Raw genomic sequence first — 20,889 nt, forward strand, 5'->3', positions numbered from 1 at the left:
GGAGGGAGTGGGGAGAGGCAGGAAGCAGAGCAGAGAGGCAAAGATTCCAAGAAAAAGACTTCTGACCGACGGGGTCCCTAAGTCAGAGGTTGGACCGGTACTTGGGACTTGATCTTCCCATCCCTCAGTGTCCATGGACAGGTATTCACTGAGGGATATGAGAGGCTTGTGCCCTTAAAAAAGTGCCCTCTGGGTGTGGGTCCTTGGCGATACTTCTAAAAGCTTCGGTCCAGAAATGGGGGTGGACACAGCTCGCGCCAACTGTCAGCGGTGGGAAAGGCTGGCTCTGTGTTCCTCATGTACCACCTCCCACCCCGCTGGTCTCAGGATCAACATGCTCCGCGCAAGGCCAGAGGTACTTGTGCTCCTGGGAGTTCTGCTGACTCTACTCCTGGATCCAACGGGTAAGTACCAGGCGCTAGCTCCCTTGGGAGTTGGGGAAGGGATTGGTGCAGGCAAGAGGCTTCCTGGGGCTGGAAAATGGGGTGAGATCGCTGCGCGGCTCAGAGAGATGGGAAACTTCCCGGCGCAGCCTAGAGGCCGCGGGAGCATCGCCACTTGCGTCGGGTTGGGGGCCCTCGGCTGGTTGGAGACGCGGACCGAGGCCATCGGGTCCCTCAGGGGTCGCAGGAAAGCTAGCAGTGAGCGGACCACTCTCTGACCCACAGGTGGCCAGGACTCACTCTCACTGACCTGGGAAGTGCAGCGCTATGACGGCTGGTTCAACAACCTGAGACACCACGAGCGTGGCGCTGCGGGTGCGTCCTGCGGCCTGGGGTGGGGAACGGCTAGTGGAAGGCAGGGGTGCGCGAGAACCGGCGCGGAGAAGCCGGCTGGGAGGGAGCGCGCCAGCCAGCCGGCCCGCTGCCTGCGCGGCCAGGTCCTGTACACACCTGAGGACTGAAGAAGGGGTCTCGTCGGTGGGAGTGGGGGTTGGAGGGAGGCATAGGGCGAGATTCAGGGGCTTGTTGGGAACGGCGTGTTCTGACAGAGCCCGGCTCCCTGCTTCCCATAGGCTCCCGACTGCAGCGCCTTGTACCGGCCAACTACGCGGACGGCGTGTATCAGGCTCTCGAGGAGCCGCTGCTGCCCAATCCGCGCAGACTCAGCAACGCCGCCACGCGGGGCAGCTCCGGGAGGCCGTCCGGCCGCAATCGCACGGTCCTGGGGGTCTTCTTCGGTGAGGGCAAATGGGAGAACAGTTCCGGTGAGGGTTGACCTGGCGCTTAGCTCAGCGCCTAAGGAGATGGGCCCTGAGGCCGCTCTGCAAGTCCACAGGACACCGACCCAAGACTTCGAACCACGTCCTCACCGTCCTCACCTTCCCCCAACCCATCCCCTCAGGCTACACTTGGAGCCTTTCTTCGTCTAGGACGGATTTGAGGGTGTTGACCAGCTGGTATTTTGCTCTCCTAATCTTTCTCTTACCCCTTACTCCAACCCAGGAATGCCACTAGCTTTCCCTGTAGCTCCTTGGAGCTAGGTCCCCTGCCGCCCCTCTCCTCCCATTGTGAGGATTAACTTCTTTAGCCCCGGAGAGGGAGGGGGAGGCACGATCTGTTAGGAGATGGGGACTGGCTCCGGGGAGCCCTTATATTTATTGTATTATTTTGATTCTCACCACGACGTGATGGGGGTGGGCGAGGAGGGTACTATAACCCCACTTTACAGATTAGAAGAAAGTTTTAGAGCTGGTGGAGCGGCGCTTGAATTGGAACATCTGTCTTTAGGCTCCCTGGGGGTGGGGAATAGCGATTCTTACCAGATTGAACCCCACGGCCGCAGGCTACCACGTGCTGTCGGACCTGGTCAGCGTGGAAAAGTCTGGCTGCCCAGCCGAGTTCCTCAACATCCACATCCCGCCCGGAGACCCCGTGTTCGACCGCGACCAGAGCGGGGACGTGGTCCTGCCCTTCCAGAGGAGTCACTGGGACCCAGAGACCGGACAGAGCCCCAGCAACCCCCGGGACCTGGTGAGCGCGGCAGGCGGGGGTGGAGGGCTGGCGGGACCCGAGGCAGCCGCGGAGAGGATCCCATCCCGCCGCACCCACGACAGCCGCGGGCCCTCACCCCTCCCGGACCCGCCTGGCCGCCCGACCCCAGGCTCAGCCTCCCGCCGTCCCCGCAGACCAACGAGGTGACCGGCTGGCTGGACGGCAGCGCCATCTATGGCTCCTCGCACTCCTGGAGCGACGAGCTGCGGAGCTTCTCCGGGGGGCAGCTGGCGTCGGGGCCCGACCCCGCCTTCCCGCGGGCCGCGCAGGCCCCGCTGCTCATGTGGACGCCGCCAGATCCCACCACTGGCCGCCGCGGGCCGCGGGGGCTATACGGTGAGGCGGCGGGGGCCGGGCGGGGCGCGGTCGAGGGACGGCTAGGGGCGCCCCGCGGTCCAGCCCGCGCTCATTTCTTCCCTGCGTTCCCGCGGCGCGTGCAGCCTTCGGGGCCGAGCGAGGGAACCGCGAGCCCTTCCTGCAGGCGCTGGGTCTGCTCTGGTTCCGCTATCACAACCTATGGGCTCAGAAGCTGGCCCGGCGGTACCCGCTCTGGGGGGACGAGGAGCTGTTCCAGCACGCGCGCAAGAGGGTCATCGCCACCTACCAGGTGGGTCCCCCACGGCCTGGTCCCCGGGAGACTCCAGAGCCCTCGGTCCTGGACGACCCCGCCAGAAACCACCACCCCCCTGCCCAGAGAGCTGCCATCTAGGAAAAGCCCCTGAGGGTGATAAGCAGGCAAAGCGCTACTCACGCAGGAGGTTTTCTGATTATTATTTCGCAGCCTGCTCCCCACCCACCTGCCCTGGTTGCTTGTGGGGAACAGGAACCTCCGCACCTCTCCTGTCTGAGAGTGTGTCCTGTGACTGTCCCTGCCTGGTCCTCATCTTCCTCCTAAGCCTTCCTTGAGCTCAGATCCCTCGTGGCCTGGCTGCTCCAGCGCTGGTCTCCCCTTTCCCCTCTCTTGACCCTCAGAACATCGCCATGTATGAGTGGCTGCCCAGCTTCCTGCAGCAAACACCTCCAAATTACACAGGTGAGGAACACTTGGGTTGAGGGGGTTTGGGGAGGGGGGGCGATTAAGATCCATAGGACAAAGAAAACTGGTGGGTTCTTGTGATGAGAGTATGTGAGGGTAAGGAGACTGTTTTTCTTATTACTCCTGTGGACAGAGTATCGCCCTTTCCTGGACCCCAGCATCTCCCCTGAGTTCCTAGCTGCCTCTGAGCAGTTCTTCTCCACCATGGTGCCCCCTGGCGTCTACATGAGGTGAGGGAAGGTCTGGCTGAGCAGCACACTGGGAGAAGTGAAGATTCAGTGGCCTTGGGGCCCCAGGACCTTTCATATACCCCACCCCCACAGTTTCATGGGGAAAGAGAAGCAGAAATTGGTCCCCTGAAACAGAACCCTGGTGTAGGAGTCCAGTCTTAACAGGGAGGTTTCTCCATTTCCTCCTAACAGCTTAACTTCAGTTGCTGAGAGCAGGATTTGTCCAGCAACTATGTAACTCTCTTCCCTCCTTTCCTTCCTACCCTGTGTGGACAAAGAGCAACCTCTACCTTCAGTCCACACTGATTGCCAAATCCCTGCCGCAGTCAAGGAAGTTCAGAGGACACCCCTTAGTACTCACCAAATGGCCTCTGAATGCCTCACCCCGTATCAGCCCCACCCCAGCCTCTTCCTTGAATTCTTTTACCGCATCCTTGATTCCCCATTTCAGAAATGCCAGCTGTCATTTCCAGATGGTCCTGAATGAGAGTTTTGGCAGCTCCCCAGCTCTCAGAGTCTGCAACAGCTACTGGATTCGGGAGGTCAGCCTGGGGTCAGGGACAAGGGAAGTGGGTCAAGGTCAGTCTCGTTTGTCACACAGGCTGGGAAAAGCAACAATTCCAGTTCATAGGTGTTGCTGCCTCAGGGTGGTGGGAGATGAAGGTAGAGTGATCAGGAAATTATCTGGGAACAGCAGTTCAACAGGGTCTAGGACTGGCCAAGGGCCCTTTGTTCTGGGGTGCTGCAGTGGTCTGGGTGAGAGGAACCCCGCACTGGGGAGGAGCCTTAGGACCTACCTTGAGTGTGCTGTTTCTTTCCAGAATCCCAATCTGAACAGCTCTCAGGCAGTGAATCAGCTGCTGCTGGGAATGGCCTCCCAGATCTCAGAGCTGGAGGACAATATTGTGGTGGAAGATCTGAGGGGTAAGCACTGGAAGTAGAAGGGATGAGGGCCAGAGGCCCATGAGCCTGGGCACCCTTCTGGGTTAGTCACCAGGTAGGCCTAGGGTACCTACAATGTAAGAACACATACACAGCAAACAGCCATTAGAAAAAATTAGAGGAAAATAACTGTATTCTAAATTACCTACATCTGAGTATGTAGGGGGTAGCACAATCTCTGGCACTTAGGTCTATAAAGGTTTTCGTCCAGCACCATCTTGAGGTTAAGGAGGTGGGACGGGGAATTTGGTGACTAGAACCATGCTGAGTCTTAGGGGAAGAGTTTTTTCGAGAAAAATTTCCCCTGGTCACAAATGTGACATTGACATGTGCTGGATATGGGTAATGCCAACAGCCCAATTCAAGGCTGCTGGGTAAAGAAGGGTTAGGGGGACTGAGCCTAGAGCCAGGTCCTCTCTCCTCCTTAGATTACTGGCCTGGCCCTGGCAAGTTCTCTCGCACTGACTACGTGGCCAGCAGCATCCAACGTGGCCGAGACATGGGGTTGCCCAGCTATAGCCAAGCCCTGCAGGCCCTGGGGCTGAGGACCCCGAGGAACTGGAGTGACCTCAACCCCAATGTGGACCCTCAGGTCAGAAATAGTGATAATAATAATGGCAACTAAAGCTCTCTTGAGGTGATACTAAGTCCTTTATATGTGTAACCCATTTAATCTGTGTGAAGAACATTATAGAGTAGACACCATCATTGTCTCCATTTTACCGATGACATAATTGTTAAATCCATCTCAGAGGCAGGATTCAAATTCAGGCATCTGATTTCAGAGTATCCTCACCGCTCCTCTGTACCATTTCTGCAGAGTGACCCCTGGGTGGGGAGCCATTGTCCTGTTCCTGCAGGGTCTTGCCCCATGAGATGGGTGACCCTGAAGCTGCTGTCACTGGAGACAGTCTGGGTGGTGACACACTGGTCCTCCCACCAGACTTGTCACCACCTGAGGGGGCTGCCTAGAAAGAGGAGACCCCCTCAGGGCTAAGCAGCAAGCCAGGCCGCGGATGGGGTCCCACGTTTGAGGGCTGGGGCAGTAGTGGCCACCCTCCTAACACAAAACCACACATGTATGCTCACTTACTCCTCACCTCCTGTGCTGCTCCAGGTGCTGGAGGCCACGGCGGCCCTGTACAACCAGGACCTGTCCCGGCTGGAGCTACTCCCTGGGGGGCTCCTGGAGAGCCACGGGGACCCTGGACCCCTCTTCAGCACCATTGTCCTTGATCAGTTTGTGCGACTGCGGGATGGCGACCGCTACTGGTTTGAGAACAGCAAGAATGGGTAAGGCCTGCCTGGCTCCCACCTCAGACTCTGTCTCAGCCTGGACCCCAGACCCTCTGTCTGTGAATAGCCTCCATGGGCCCTTGACTCCCAGCTGGCCCACAACTCCCTCCCCAACCCCTCTGGGTCTATTTTTCTCATCTGGGTCCCCAGGCCCGAGTTTGCTGGAGACTTGTGATCCCTTCTCATCCCAAACAATTCCTGGCTTTCCCCAACTTAGGCTCTTCTCTCCAGAGGAAATTGCAGAAATTAGAAGCACCACTCTTCGGGACGTGCTGGTGGCTGTCATCAATGTGGACCATGACACCCTGCAGCCCAATGTCTTTATTTGGCAGGATGGTGGGTGGCCTGGGAGAGCTCAAGCAATGGTGGCAGAGAAGGGGCAGAGGTTGTGTCTGGGGGGGTCACTTGGTGCTATCTCAGGGGCTAGGCACCAGGCAGTTCCCTCTGTGTTGGTCTGGGAGGCCTGCATTAGGTGCCTCCCCCAGTAGAGACTAGACTGGTTTGCAGGCTGCACCTTGTGGTCGGGTTGGGGTGATGCTGAGAGGTGAGATGTGGAAGAGGAACTTTTGAGGGGAACAAGTTCCAGGGAGGTGAGTCTGGGAGGCCTTAAAACCTCCTGGCCAAGGAGTGGGATGCTCAGGCCTTGAGACCTTCTGTGCCTTTCCCTCAGGTGCACCCTGCCCTCAGCCCCGACAGCTCACAACCACAGACCTGCCTCCCTGTGTGCCCCTGACCGAGATTCATTACTTCGAGGGCAGTGGTCCTGGTTTTGGCATCACCATCGTGGCTTTGTGCTGTCTTCCACTAGGTAAGCCCTTCAGCCCCCTCGGCCATGTCTCTTCTCTCAGCTCCCCTCCTCTCCACGGACTGTCCCCACCCCTTGTTACTGACTGACCTGTAGGGTCAGTCCTGAGTTCATTTGAAGCCAGCCTCAGGACGCCTTAGGAAGGGAGGGGCAGCAGCCAGGGCCTTGGCGAACCCACAGGTGAAGGGCTCCTCTCCCCACTGGCTCCTTCTGACCCCCTTCAGTGAGCCTGCTTATCTCTGGGGTGGTGGCCTATTTCCGGGGCCGAGAGCGCAAGAAGCTCCAAAGGAGAGGCAAAGAGAGTGTGAAGAAGGAACCAGCCAGTGATGGAGTGTCAGGTGAGATGGGGCCAAGGGGAGGGAAGCGGGAAGAGAACCAAAGGTGCAGGGTGCTGTGAAAGAACCAGCTTACAGATGTGGGGGAGAAAGCCAGGCTTCGGGGTGCTGGCTCAGACTGGAACTGGCCTGAGGGCCGGGGCCTGGGAAGCTCTGCTGAAACGCTCTGCCCTGCCCGTCATCCCTTCCCTAGCGATGGAGTGGCCGGGCCCCCGGGAGAGGAGCTATCCAGTCACCATCCAGCTGCTCCCAGACCGGCGGCTGCAGGTTGTGGACCGGCGGCTCTCTGTGCTCCGCACCATCCAGCTGCAGCCCCCACAACAGGTCAACCTCATCCTGTCCAGCAACCGCAGATGCCGCACCCTGCTGCTCAAGATCCCCAAGGAGTATGATCTGGTATGGCCCAGCCAGCCTCCCCAGCCTGGGTTGCCCTTGCCCATTTCCCTTCTACGGCGAGTCCCCTCAGGTCACCGTGTCCTCAGCTGCAGGGCTCGTCTGTGAGGGCTGACACTGGGAGGAGGCACTGCTTTCCAAGGTCCCCACCCAACTCTCCCTTTGATCCCCTTGGGCCACTCACCAGGCCCTAGCCGGGTTGGAAGGGGAGCCTTTTAGTTTCCTTCCCCCAACCCAAGGACTTCTGAGGGGAGGCTGAGCCAGGAGCTTGAGCATTGGCACGGCCTTCCTTCTGCCAGGTGCTGCTGTTTAACTCCCAGGAGGAGCGGGGTGCCTTCGTGCAGCATCTGCGGGGCTTCTGTGAGAACTGGGCTCTGGGCCTGGACATGGCTGAGATGAGCGAGTATGAGCTGTTCAGGAAAGCTGTGACCAAAAAGCAGCGGCAACGCATCCTGGAGGTTTTCTTCAGACACCTTTTTGCCCAGGTGCTGTGACCAGGCTTTTTGGAGGCAGAAGGGGCCCAGGGGTAGGAGGAAAACTACCTAACTGTCCAACCTGGGCTGGACAGTACCCTAACTAGGGTGAACTGAGCTTCTGTCCTGAGGGCTGGAAACAGACAGCCCTGCTGGAACCCAGGTTTTGCTACTCACTAGGGCATCACCTTAGGCAAATTACATCGCCTCTGCTCTGTTTTCAGTTTCCTCGTCTATAAAAGAGTGATTAAAATAGGATCCATCCCCTTGGGTTATGAGGATTCAGAAAGATAGTCTACGTTTGTGGTCTTCAAAGTGTGCTCCCTGGACCAACAGTAACAGCCTCATCTGGGAATTCGTTAGAAATTCAAGTCCTCAGGCCCTTCCCCCAGACCTAGGAAATCAGGAATTTTGAAGCTGGGACCCACAAGCCCTCCAGAGGATTCTGATTCACTCTAAAGTTTGATAAACGCTGTTCTATGTACAATGTTTAGCCCAAGTGCTTGGTACATGATTGCATGTAATGCATGGAAGTTACATATCTGGGCTTCCTTGGTGGTTCAATGGTAAAGAATCTACCTGTCAATGCAGGAGATGCAGGTTCAATCCCTGGGTCAGGAAAATCCCGTGGAGAAGGAAATGACAACCCACTCCAGTATTCTTGCCTGGGAAATCCCATGGACAGAGGAGCCTGGGTGGGCTACAGTCCATGGTGTCGCAAAAGAGTTAGACATGACTTAGCCACTAAACCACAGTAAGTTACATATATGTGACTTTTAAAATCAGACACATGGCAACCCTGTCTGAACTGACAAAAGAGCATATCTTTAGCCCCTTCCTGCCTTCCATTCATGTCTGCTGCAGTTTCTGTCACCGGTGTAGGCTCTTTCACTTGGCATTCCCAAACACTGTCCCTCCTTGCTCTCACCTCATCCCCTGCTACAGTCTCCCCTCTGCAGGAGAGCAGAAGCCCAAGTCAGAAGTTTGTCTAATGACCATGAGCAACCACCAGGGCTCACCTTTCTGATCCAGACTTCAGGAGATGAGAAGGGTCACTGAACTGCTTCCAGCCCAGGCCTCAACTCTTCCTCTCCCTCCCTCTGCTGCTGTCCAAGTACAGGTGCTGGACATCAACCAGGTGGATGCAGGAACCCTGCTCCTGGACTCATCGCAGAAGGTGCGGGAGGCCCTGACGTGTGAGCTGAGCCGGGCTGAGTTTGCCGAGTCCCTGGGCCTCAAGCCCCAGGACATGTTTGTGGAGTCCATGTTTTCTCTGGCCGACAAAGACGGCAATGGGTACCTGTCCTTCCGGGAGTTCCTGGACGTCCTGGTGGTCTTCATGAAAGGTGAGGGGATGGTGGACCATCCCAGGTGCCAAGTATCTTTCAGCAGAGAGGTGACAGGGATCCCCCTGTCTCTTCCCAGGCTCCCCAGAGGACAAGTCCCGCCTGATGTTCACCATGTATGACCTTGATGGCAATGGCTTCCTCTCCAAGGACGAGTTCTTCACCATGATGCGGTATGGGGTGGGCCCCTCCAGTCCTGAGACGTCTTGGTATTTTAAACAGGAAAACAGGTCAGGTCAGAGGAGGGTAGGTGAGGAGGTTATGTGGCCGTCTGCATTGAGAGGTGGCCTAGGTACTGCATCCTAGATGCCCAGAGCATCCAGCTTCAAAGTTTATCTGGCCAGGCCCCTGCCCCCAGAAGGGTCTGTTTCTTCAGTCAACACCAGCCAGAAAATTCTCCCAAGTGAAAAAACACAAACAACACCAAGATGACCAGTAACAAAGCCAACCAGCCTCTTTTGGATGCTGTCAGGTCTTTTCTAACTCTTCTTCTTTTTAAAAACTTTTTTCTTATTTTGGTTGCGCTGGGTTTCGTTGCTATATGTGGGCTTTCTCTAGTTGCGGCGAGCAGGGGCTACACTCCTGTTGTGGAGTGCAGGCTCTAGACAAGTGGGCTCAGTAGTTGTGGCACACTGGCTTTAGTTGCCCCAAGTCATGTGGGGCATTCCTGGACCAGAGATTGAACCAATGTCCCCTGCACTAGCAGGCGGATTCTTATCCACTGGACCACCAGGGAAGTCAGGTCTTGGCTGATTCTTCTAAGGCTGTGCTTTATACAGTGAGAGCATGAATCCTGGAGGACAGATGTCCTTGGTCACTGCCGATGTTAATCACCAGGACAGGCAGGAGGAGAAAAACGGAATGTTGTTCTATATTTCAAACTCTCTCTTCCTGCTTCTTAAGCCATCTCTGGTTGTGTGTGCCAATTAAGACCAGTTTTGGGCTCACAGACATCTTATTCCTGAAGACAGTGCTCCAGTAACACAGCTTCCTGCAGCTCCCAGCTCTACAGGGTTCATATCTCATCCACCTCCTCCACACCGATTGGCACATAGCAGGCATTTGATGCCTAGGCAACTGAATCAGATGAGACAAATGAGCAAATGAATAAACAGAATGCAAAAAACAGCTCAGATCCTTTTAACTTTTCTATCCCTGCAAACCTTACTCATTGCTTTCCGTGATCCCCTTCACTGCCACCTCTCTTGCAGGATAGATACAAGAACTGGACGTGGGCTTCTGAAAGGGCTTGGGTAAAGCTGATTGCAGTTGTTCCTCGCTGGGTGTGCTGCTGCAGGACCCTCTGGGAGAGGGTTTCTGCTCCTGGGGGCTAAGCTCCCACCTCCTCATCCTGTACTCAGCGTGGCTCCGACTCAGTCTCACCCTGAGCAAGTGGGATGATGTATTTTTTTTTTTTAATGTGATGGCAGTTGTTTGCTGTGTCATGCAGGCAAAGCTTTTTTTCTGCTGGACTCAACACAAATGTGCGTGTGTGTTTGCTTGTGTCCCAAAGCGCACCTAAGAAAAAAGTATGGCCATTGTAGGTGCTGTCATGTTGGGTGTAGAGACACTTCTGCCTGCGCCCCGGGGTGTTGGCACAAGGAAGCAGAAGCCACTGTGGCTACATCTCCTCCCTCAACTCCCAACTGTCTGTGCCCCCACTCAACCATGAATGGGGTGCCCGGCGTGGGTGTGGGAGTTATCAACACGAGAGAGCCTGCCACTTGAGTGGGCTGTGGCACACCTGGACACGTTCCTACACTCAGTGGACATTTATCCCCCGTTTGAGGGCTGCTTTCTCTAACTGGTCAAGGTCACTTTCAGTTTTGTTCTGCCTTTCGGGCTGTGGCGACCCCACCCAGCTTAGCGTCAGCAGCAGGCTGGATGAACACCTTCTCGGCGCCATTTCCTGGGTCACTGGTAACCACACTAGATAGCCTGGGGCCTGCCCCACCCAGCACCTGCCTGCCTAAACCTGACCTGGCTGGGTGACAGGCAGCTTTCTTTTTGGGTTCCCCCCACCCCCCGACCCAGGTCCTTCATTGAGATCTCCAACAACTGCCTGACCAAGACCCAGCTGGCCGAGGTGGTGGAGTCCATGTTCCGAGAGTCAGGCTTCCAGGACAAGCAAGAGCTGACGTGGGAGGACTTCCACTTCATGCTGCGGGACCACGACAGTGAGCTCCGCCGAACGCAGCTCTGTGTGAGAGGTGGAGGAGGAGGTATGTAAGTTTGGAAGGCGTCAGGGATGGGCGTATCTTCAAAATGTGAGTTCCTGGTGCATAGCACTCAGGTCTTACTTCTTTCTTAGTCTTTGGTGCCTAGTACAGAGCCAGGCATGTGTAATCAAGAGTGTCACCTACAGGTGTGCAATTTGCACACAAAGGTGCCCACGGAGGGGTCAGGGCAGGCAGAAATCTAGCCTACATGCTGCACACCAGCCAAGCACATTGATCTGGGGTGAGTCTGGCCAGAGGATGAGCCCCCATTTTTTGTATGCAAACAGTCTGCAGGGCTGCATCCACCTGGAAGGGGATCCTTTTCCTAATTGCACGAAGTTGCCACATTGTCTAGCAGCGGCCACCCTGTGTGGGTGCTCCATGTGTGCAGTGAGGGGAGCAAAGCTGGAGAGGATATCGGGATGTGACCAAGCCACTGCCCTGCAGCCATCCTAGGAGGGTCACCTCCCCGCACTCTTGGGGAAGCCTGTCCAGCTTCTTGTTCTCCTCTCCAGGTGTTGGAGACATTTTTAAACCAAACATCAGCTCTCGAGTGTCATTCATCACTCGGACTTCTGAGGAACGGTGAGCGGGAATGGGGCATGGGGAGGTGTCCTGACTGGGTCCCCTGCAGAGAAACGAAGCAAGTAGGGCTGGTGAGATCAGCCCCTGGGCCAGACATTTGCCCTCTGAAAGTAGCTCTTAACGCACGGTTGTTCTGAGTCTGTATTCCAGCTGCATCACACACATACCCACATACCCACTTCCTGTTCAGGAGCCTGGCTCTCTCTGCCCCTCCAGGACACAACCTTCACACAGAACAGATGACCTGACCACATCCATTCCTTCGGTCCTGCCTTCTGCCAGACTCATCTCTGATCAGTTTTATGGGCAGGTTCTGTGGACAGAAATGAATCCCAGGATCTACCCCCTTGCAGCCTACCCTCAACCCTGACATGGCAGTGCTTCTCCTGCCTGCAAAGACAAGGGGATCATGAGCCCATTTTTCTTTCCTCAGTTCTTGCCCTCAGGGAGTGGGGCTCCCTGCCTCGAAAGCCCCGGAACTGGGAGGCCCTGGGCTGAAGAAGAGGTTTGGCAAAAAGTGAGTGTTTTCTAGAACCTTGATCCACGAAGACACGGAGAGAAGTCTCGGAGTCTTGGTCTGCCCACCTCCACCCACAAGAGACCGTCCTGAGACTCATTCCACATGTCCCTGACCTGGCTGGCAGGCTGTTGAGTCGAATGACTCTTCAACCTCTTCCAACTTCTGCACCCTACTCTTCAGGCCAGGGGCCTGGCACTCAATGCAACACCAAGATGGCAGGGAGGGGTCCCCTGGCTCCTGCCTGGTTTGGGTGCAGCAGTGAGGCCTGGGCAGGGAGCAGGAAGAGGGACGGACAGGACAGATAGGAGGAAGTGGAGATGGGGTAGTGGGGAGATGGAAGAGTGGGTGGACAGGGCAAGTCAAGAGGAGTGGTAACGGCTTGGGAGAGTGGGAGTCACCCCCCAGAAGCTTTTTCTTTCACCTATTGCGGCCCATCCTGACCGCTGCCAGAGCACCAGGTCTCCTTTATAAGATGGCACTTAGGGGACGCCAGGATGCCCTGACCTCAGGCTACCTGCCTCCCATTGCTGCAGGGCAGGGGTGCCCCCTCCCCGGCTGTATACAGAGGCGCTGCAGGAGAAGATGCAGCGGGGCTTCCTGGCTCAGAAGCTGCAGCAGTACAAGCGCTTCGTGGAGAACTACCGGCGGCACATCGTGTGCGTGGCTGTCTTCTCGGCCATCTGTGCCGGACTGTTTGTGGAGCGCGCTTACTGTAAGAGTTCCAAGTTGCAGGAGGGGAGGTGTGAGAGCCTTCTGGTTGTTTTTCCCGAACCTCAGCATCTGGCCTGGGGGACCCAGTGTTCTGACTCAGGCCTCTGTGCTGTGCTGATCCACCCCAACTCTACCCCCAGACTACGCCTTTGCCTCACCACCCTCGGGCATTGCACAGACCACCTTTGTGGGCATCATCCTGTCACGGGGCACGGCGGCCAGTGTCTCCTTCATGTTCTCCTACATCCTGCTCACCATGTGCCGCAACCTCATCACCTTCCTGAGAGAGACCTTCCTCAACCGCTACGTGCCCTTTGATGCTGCCGTGGACTTCCATCGCTGGATCGCCATGGCCGCCGTGGTCCTGGCCAGTATGTGGCAGCTGGGCATGCTTGCCATGGCTGCAGGCTCCTGGGTCTAGCTGTGGGGGAGACAGTGGGGAGACTGGAGCTACTTGTACTTCCTTCTCTCCTCCCTGTGCCTCCTGTCTTCCTGGGGCTGGAGTTAGGGTTGGCCCTGGGAGGCATCTCTAATGGGATCTGTCTCTTTCAGTTTTGCACAGCGCTGGCCACGTGGTGAATGTCTACATCTTCTCAGTCAGCCCCCTCAGTCTGCTGGCCTGCATCTTTCCCAGCGTCTTTGTGAATGATGGGTCAGTTCTGGGGAGGGCCCCCCTTGGGAATTCTGGGGCAGGCCTAAGGGTACAACAGAAAAGAGGTAGATGGCCCTAGACTCTCCACTCTCTCACTGAGTGAGAGTGAGAAGTTAGTATCCTGAGGAAGCCGAGAGATGACTTCCTTGCCCTCAGGAAGGAAGCTGGCCATGACTGGCCAGGAAAGGACTTTGGGAGATGAAGTTGGATACTCTTTCCCATGTGTACCTGACACACAGCTTGCTTTCTCAGCCTGCCATCCATTTACTGGGCAAACATTTAGGAAACATGTCTATGTGTCCATCCTGGAGCCAGAGAGTAAGAATGCCAAGATACATGCAGTCATTCAACAAGTATTTCTTGAGCACTGACTCTGTGCCTGGCATTGTTTGAGCCTAGTGATAGAGCATAGAGCCTCATGGAGCTTACAGAATATGAACCAGGCACTCAAGAAAGCAAAGGTTAGCTGCAGTAGGGGAATTCAAGATTACACAGGAAGAAGAACTGCTTTGAGATCAGAGAGTAGAACACAGGAGGCTGGGGCCCATGTTCTTTGGAAGGATCCCTGGTCATCTGGGTAGAAGCCCAGGAACCTCTGTATTCAAGGCCATCAGGAACAGAGTCACATTGCAACGGTGGTGGAGCTCTTCCTGCCCCAGCCTGAGGTTCTGGGTGTCTTTGCCCTACAGGTCCAAGCTTCCCCAGAAGTTCTACTGGTGGTTCTTCCAGACAGTCCCAGGTAAAGAGTAGATGGTATGTGGAGTCTGGGGGTTCTGAGGACTTCTGATTTTGTCCTCCTCTTCCCGTGAATACACACTTGTCTATAGTGTTGACAGTTTCCCTTTGAAGGCTCCAGGACAAGCCTTAGTTCCAGCCTCTTTGGTTAAGCTGTTCTGGGAGCCAGGGAGGAAAGAAAGAGGCCAAGGAAGGAGGGCAGAATGGGGACATGCTCTTTGCTACTCTCGGCCTAGGCTGAGGCCCTGAGACCAGGACTGTCTGACCCTGTCTCCGCTGCCCCCAGGTATGACAGGGGTGCTCCTGCTCCTGGTTCTTGCCATCATGTACGTCTTTGCTTCCCACCACTTCCGACGCCGCAGCTTCCGGGGCTTCTGGTTGACCCACCACCTCTACATCCTGCTCTATGTGCTGGTGAGGGACTTCTCTGGGCAGGGCCAGGCCACAGGGCAGAGATGAGCATCATGATGGGGGAGGGAGCAGGCTGAATTGGACTCAAGAGCTTAGACTGAGGCCCAGAGATCTGATGCCACAGTCTGTGGAGTTGTGCCAGCCCCATGCACTCAACCCAGGCCCAGGGCCCAGGCAGGAAGTGTCTGGGTAAGGTGGGTGCAGAAAGGGGGCTGGCCGGCTGGGCCTGAGCTGTACTAACTGGCCATGTCTTCAGCTCATCATCCACGGCAGCTTTGCCCTGATCCAGCTGCCCCGTTTCCACATCTACTTCCTGGTCCCAGCACTTATCTACATGGGGGACAAGCTGGTGAGCCTGAGCCGGAAGAAGGTGGAGATCGGCGTGGTGAAGGCGCAGCTGCTGCCTTCAGGTACCAAGCTGGCCTGACCTGGGGTGGGGAGCATGGGAGGTCAACTCGTGGGATATGGGGAGACAGCTTCCCAGGCCTCCTCACCCCATTGTTGTTTCTGAGACCCTCTGGGGAGCCTTACGGCTTTCCTGATGGAACTGCAGCCCCCAGAATGTCTGGACTTAGTTTCCAGGACTTGCACACAATGAGAGGTGACTATGAAAAGAGCCAGCTGAAAGGCATTCAGAGGGGTTTAAGGATGAGAAAGACCAGTATGTGCATGGCCTGGGAGCAGGGCAGGGAACTGAACATCCCTCTCCCATTTCTTCACTTGGAAAAACCCCTCTTCAGAGACAGAAAAATGGTCCAGACCACAAGAGTCTGTTGAGAGTCAGTGCTGGCCAGAGCGGGGATTCACATCACCATGGAGGGTGATGGAAGATATTTAAGGGTTGTGGGGCTGGCTGACCCTCAGAACTCACATAGTAAGAAAGTTAACCTCGTTCAACTTTATATCGATCAAGATTACTTAAGAGCAAAGTTTCAGCATGGTCTTCATATGCCTTTTGCACCCTCCAGTACTTGCAAATCTCCTTTTTCCACAAAGAAAGAACAAGCCTGAGGCTCAGCTGTGGTCAGGCAACAAACAGGATCCAGCTAAACCATGATAAAATGTGGTACTTTCTATTTAGAGCACATAACACTTAGATGTGTAGGGTGGTGGTTAAGAGCTTGGCCTCTAGAGCTAGATAGAGCACATGACACTGGTTTTCCACCTGCTTCAGTGACCTAAATGTTCAAGGTAAACTGAGTTGAAAAAATAAATCAATTTAAAGAAAAACATCAGATCAATGATAATGCGGGAGGATGAGCACATAAGTCCCACCACAAAGGTAACGTTCACATGCTGGAAATTTGGTAACACTGAGGTGGTACTTGGGGAGCCTGAGGTCCCCTGACCTAGTACACTGGTATCCAGGACAGTGGTGTCAGCCTGGGCCCTTAGTGGGAGGAAGCAGCAAAGAGGAGGGGAGGGGCTAGAACAGGGGAGCAGAGAAGCCCAGCTCTTGAGTTACCCAAGAAACAGATAAAAGGGTCCTCCAACCCCCAATCCAGAAGCCCTACTAGGTCAGATCACGTGGCTGCTCCCTGTGCCTGAGGTATGTGGCGAGGATAGGGCACCTGATGGTTCTCAGGTACCAGGAACAAGCCCTCTGATCCCTGCCCCTCCCTGCCCACGACCCTCAGGAGTGACCCACCTGGAGTTCCAGCGGCCCCAAGGCTTTGAGTACAAGTCAGGACAGTGGGTGCGGATCGCCTGCCTGGCTCTGGGGACCAACGAGTACCACCCCTTCACGCTGACGTCAGCACCCCATGAGGAGACGCTTAGCCTGCACATCCGGGCAGCGGGGCCCTGGACCACCCGCCTCAGGGAGATCTACTCACCCCCGACGGGTGACAGCTGTGCCAAATATCCAAAGGTGCCCACCATTGGGACCACTTTTTGGGGCTCTAGCATTGACAGAAAGTCCCCGCCCTTCCTGACCCCAGGAAAAGATGCTTTAGCTACTGCAAAGCCAGACTGGGAGAGGGCTGGGGTTCCTCACAGAGACTGGTTCTCCCTGTCCCTCTTGCCCCACATGTCTAACCTCAGAGCTGGGGAAGGGCCAGGCTCATCTCATCTTCCTCTTCTGTTGGCAGCTGTACCTCGATGGGCCATTTGGAGAGGGCCACCAGGAGTGGCATAAGTTTGAGGTGTCAGTGCTGGTGGGAGGGGGCATTGGGGTCACCCCCTTTGCCTCCATCCTCAAAGACCTGGTCTTCAAGTCATCCTTGGGGAGCCAAATGCTCTGTAAAAAGGTGAGTGCTTACTCTCTTCCATTCTTCAAAGAAATAGGGACAGACAGCCTGATTGTGTCCCCACATCACAGCAAAGCAGCATGATAAAAAGCCCGTGGCTCCTTGAGCTGAGCTGAGTCAGAGCCCTAGTCATGTGTCCCCAGATCTACTTCATCTGGGTGACGCGGACCCAGCGGCAGTTTGAGTGGCTGGCTGACATCATCCGGGAGGTGGAGGAGAATGACTGCCAGGACCTCGTGTCCGTGCACATTTACATCACCCAGCTGGCTGAGAAGTTCGACCTCAGGACCACCATGCTGGTGCGTCAGGGCCGGCCAGGGGGCAACTCTGGGTATGTGGGTGGGCCGAGCAAGCCAGGATGGCCAAGGCGCTGGCTGTGACCTTGCTCCTCTGCTCCCTCCCCCAGTACATTTGTGAGCGGCACTTCCAGAAGGTGCTGAACCGGAGTCTGTTCACGGGCTTGCGCTCCATCACCCACTTTGGCCGTCCCCCCTTTGAACGCTTCTTCAGTTCTCTGCAGGAGGTCCACCCAAAGGTCAGTCCCACTCCCAACCAACCTTCCCCTGCCAGGACTTCCTGGCCCTTGAAGAGCCTGCAGCTGTGTCCTGAGCAGAGGACCTCAGGATGGGGTCCAGGGTTGGAGGAGGGCTTTAAATCCCACCCCTGCCGCCCCAATTCAAGCCTCCTCCTCCTCAGTGCCTGGGGTCAATGCCCTGGTCACTCCAGTCAGGCTTGGGAAGCAGCTCCTGGGGAGTGAGCATCTCAAGGCCACAGGCCTCTCCTCTGCAACCACTGCCCACTCCCCCCCAACACTTGATAGGTGCGGAAGATCGGGGTGTTCAGCTGCGGCCCTCCAGGAATGACCAAGAATGTAGAGAAGGCCTGTCAGCTCATCAACCAGCAGGACCAGGCCCACTTCGTGCACCACTATGAGAACTTCTGAGCCCACCTTCCCTGGTTCCCGGTCCCTCCATGGACCAGCCCTGCCAACAGTTTCTGTCAGAATTCACCTCAGGCCTCAGCCAGAGAGCTGAAAGGGCCTCTCCCTCATTGCCCCATCTGTCCCAGGCTCTGAGGAGTTAGCAGAGACACTTGCAGCTCACATCACAGCAGGCTGTGGCAGATAAAGTGGGGAAGTCTCCGCCTTGTGATAACTGAGGTGAAGAGACAACCGCGTTTTTCTCTGCTAGATCCCCATGTCTTTTTCCCTTCCACAAAATCAGTGAATAGTGTTGGTGTTTTCGTGGCCTAGGATGGGTGGGGGTACCTGGTGTGAAGAGAAGGCTCAAGAGAAAATCTCCTCAGAGCCCAGCTTAGAAGCTTCAGTGTTAAACCTGGCAGCCCAACTGTCTCAGTTCAGTCTCTGAGGGCTTTGCCCTCCAGCTCTACCCCAAAGCCCTTCCTGCTCCTAGGGGATCAGGAACGCTGAGGAACCACCAGTGACGCCCACTGCCCTCACCTCTTGGCAGACCCATCTCTTCCTGCTGGAGCACCCCTTCAGCTCCAGTACCACGGGAGCCCAGCCTCTCTGCCCATCATCCAGAGTCCCCTCTTGGCTCCCCACCTTCACAGGAGTTGGATGACCAGCTGTCCCAGTTTGCCCAGGACTCTCCCAGTCTTAGCACTGAAAGTTTCTTGTCCTAAGAAACCCCTCAGTTCCAGGCAAATGAGGACAGTCAGTCACCTTCCACAGGAGCCAACCTGGGACATCCCCTCCATACTCTTTAAGACCCTTCCTTTTCCTTCTTCAAGTGGCTCATTCCTCAAAAGCTAAGCTTTAATTAAAAAAAAATTTTTTAGTATAATTTACATATAGTAAAGTGCACAAATCTTAAAGCTACCATGTTCAACATGTGTTACTACTACTATCCAGATGAAGATCTAGGACATTTGCATCACCCCAGAAACTTCCTTTGTATCCCTGTCAGTCCACCGCCCCCAACTCTTAGTAGCAACCACTGATGTGAATTATTTTATCACCCCAGATTCATTTGTTCATATTGAATGTATTCTTTTGAAACTGGTGTCTTTCCCTCAACAATGTCTCTGTGATTCACCCATGTTATTGTGTATATCAGTAGTTTGTTCTTTTCTCATGCTGCGTCAAGCTCCATTGTAGAGATGTACCACAGTTTGTTTATGGAGTCATTTGTCGATAGACATTTAGATTGTTTCTAGTTTCTGATAATTATGAATAAAACTACTATGAACTTTCTTACGACTTATTGTTTGGTGTACATAATGCACTCATTCCCAAGAGGGTATGTATCTCGAAATGGAATTGCTGGGTCATAGAGTCCTCCAGCCAGCAGGACCTGTGGCAGGGAGAGTTTCAGGCTATCTCCACATTCCTGCCTCAGGCTTCTCTCCCCATTGGTTCTATTCTACCTCTTCTGACAGGTCAAATGCCTTGAGCCCCCTACCCTCTGTACTGAAGGAATTCCTGAGAGAACTGGAAGGGCACCAGATCAGGGGCCAAGAGACCTGGACACTACTGCTAACTCTGCCTTTATAAGTAGCTTCAGAAGAAAATCCCGTAACTTCTCTGAGCCTGTTTACTCATGTATTAAAATGTCTGTGTGGATATTACGAAGACAGATCGTGATACTGGCCCAGAAAATTATACAGATGAGGAAATGTATGAGAATATATTGTACAATTGCAGTGGATGATGATTATTAACCTACCTATCTCCTAACAGCATCAGACCTATAGGCCTCCAGCCCTCCTGCCCCTCGCTGGGTAGACAACCAGTCATTAATTCCAAACTCCAGCCCCTTAAGTCTCAGCCTTAGCTGTATTCCCAAATGTGGCCCATAGGTGCCTTATTCCTTTCTAAAGACAATTCAAAATATCTATCTGTCTCATCCTAACTCACCTATCCTTGTGAGGCTAGCACATGTTGTTGACATGGCTGTCATGATTGTCCATAATCTCTACTCAGCCTTATCCTCCCTAATGCTTGGGCCTGTCTGAAGGTCTCCTGAAGACTCTGTGATCACTCTTGCCCAGGATCCAGACAATGCCAACTGCCTGTCCAGCTGGACAGGGGGACATCTGTGCCACCAAGATCTTAGGTAGCCTCAGGTGACACCCAGCCTGTCTGGCATTTGTCCTAACACCACACCCTAGCCAAGTTCCAGATGTCAGACTGAAGCATGTATTCATACTATCCAGCTACTGTCTAACCTTGCCCAGTTTCCAGAAAGCCACGTGTTGCGTGATATAAGTCAAGAACGCGCAGAGAGGATAGAAGTTCAGCTTGGTTATTCTTCAGAACTTCAACTGGCCCCACCCTTCCTGGAACCTTGAGGCCAAGTCTTGGGAAATGAATTGAAAGGCAGGATCAGGCAGCAAGCAGGCAATGTGCCTTTGGATTGAGATAATGAGATCACGGACTGCAAAATGAGATCATGAGTGTAGGGGAGAGGTTAGACACGGGAGAATATGTAAATATAGGAGGCCACCAAAACTTCCAGAGAAAGAGGACTAGGGAAGGATGACTCACAAAATGTAACAGACATGTTTATATCTTATATCAACTCTGAGAAAGAAAGCAAATCTTTTCTACTTCAGGTCACAGATATAGGTCTCAGGTCCTAGGACAGAGCCCAGCCCAAGCCCTGCCTTGGGCATGGGAATGAGGTTGAGAATGGAACAGGAGTAGAGAAGGAACAGGGTGGGATTGGAGGGAAGTGGGGCTGGAGATGGAGAGGATGAGGATGAGACTTGGTGAAAGGGCTTCAGGGTCAGGTGGGAACGGAGTACATGAAGATGTGGGGAGGTGCTGAGGCTGAGCTCTAGGAGAAAGGCATGAAGGCTAGCTCTTTGCCTTTCCCCCCATATTTCCAGACCCAGCACCATTTGAGAGGGGAGAAAGTTGATAAGATGTGGCAACCTTCCCATCCACTTACTCACAAGCATTTTTGAGTGCCTGAGTGCATGCTAAACTGCTTC

At 54.8% G+C, this 20,889-nt stretch overlaps 1 protein-coding gene across 1 annotated transcript; it reads left to right on the top strand.

Annotated features, from left to right (window-relative positions):
• Window positions 1-235: 235 nt before the first annotated feature.
• DUOX2 (dual oxidase 2) lies at window positions 236-18,551 on the top strand. The gene is made up of 33 exons (XM_055539013.1): window positions 236-404; window positions 669-758; window positions 1,016-1,180; window positions 1,786-1,973; window positions 2,129-2,330; window positions 2,435-2,601; window positions 2,967-3,027; window positions 3,164-3,260; window positions 3,712-3,802; window positions 4,082-4,184; window positions 4,631-4,794; window positions 5,320-5,495; window positions 5,716-5,834; window positions 6,169-6,306; window positions 6,528-6,641; window positions 6,832-7,034; window positions 7,331-7,516; window positions 8,625-8,850; window positions 8,930-9,023; window positions 10,885-11,076; window positions 11,565-11,654; window positions 12,088-12,171; window positions 12,708-12,886; window positions 13,026-13,256; window positions 13,438-13,537; window positions 14,227-14,276; window positions 14,559-14,686; window positions 14,940-15,093; window positions 16,321-16,553; window positions 16,774-16,932; window positions 17,076-17,231; window positions 17,339-17,467; window positions 17,753-18,551. Exons 1-33 carry the CDS (start codon window positions 236-238, stop codon window positions 17,873-17,875), a joined length of 4,761 nt encoding a protein of 1,586 aa, XP_055394988.1. The 3' UTR covers window positions 17,876-18,551.
• Window positions 18,552-20,889: the final 2,338 nt, after the last annotated feature.

Source organism: Bubalus kerabau, chromosome 10 (assembly GCF_029407905.1).
Source record: "Bubalus kerabau isolate K-KA32 ecotype Philippines breed swamp buffalo chromosome 10, PCC_UOA_SB_1v2, whole genome shotgun sequence".
Classification (NCBI taxonomy): Eukaryota; Metazoa; Chordata; class Mammalia; order Artiodactyla; family Bovidae; genus Bubalus; species Bubalus kerabau.

What these genes read in the sequence shown, in the direction of transcription:
- DUOX2 (XM_055539013.1), top strand. Translation starts at nt 236, where the DNA reads ATGGGGGTGGACACAGCTCGCGCCAACTGTCAGCGGTGGGAAAGGCTG. An exon ending in CCACGAGCGTGGCGCTGCGG is followed by an intron (nt 759 to 1,015) that starts GTGCGTCCTGCG and finishes TGCTTCCCATAG; the next exon opens with GCTCCCGACTGCAGCGCCTT. An exon ending in GTTCTTCCAGACAGTCCCAG is followed by an intron (nt 14,277 to 14,558) that starts GTAAAGAGTAGA and finishes CGCTGCCCCCAG; the next exon opens with GTATGACAGGGGTGCTCCTG.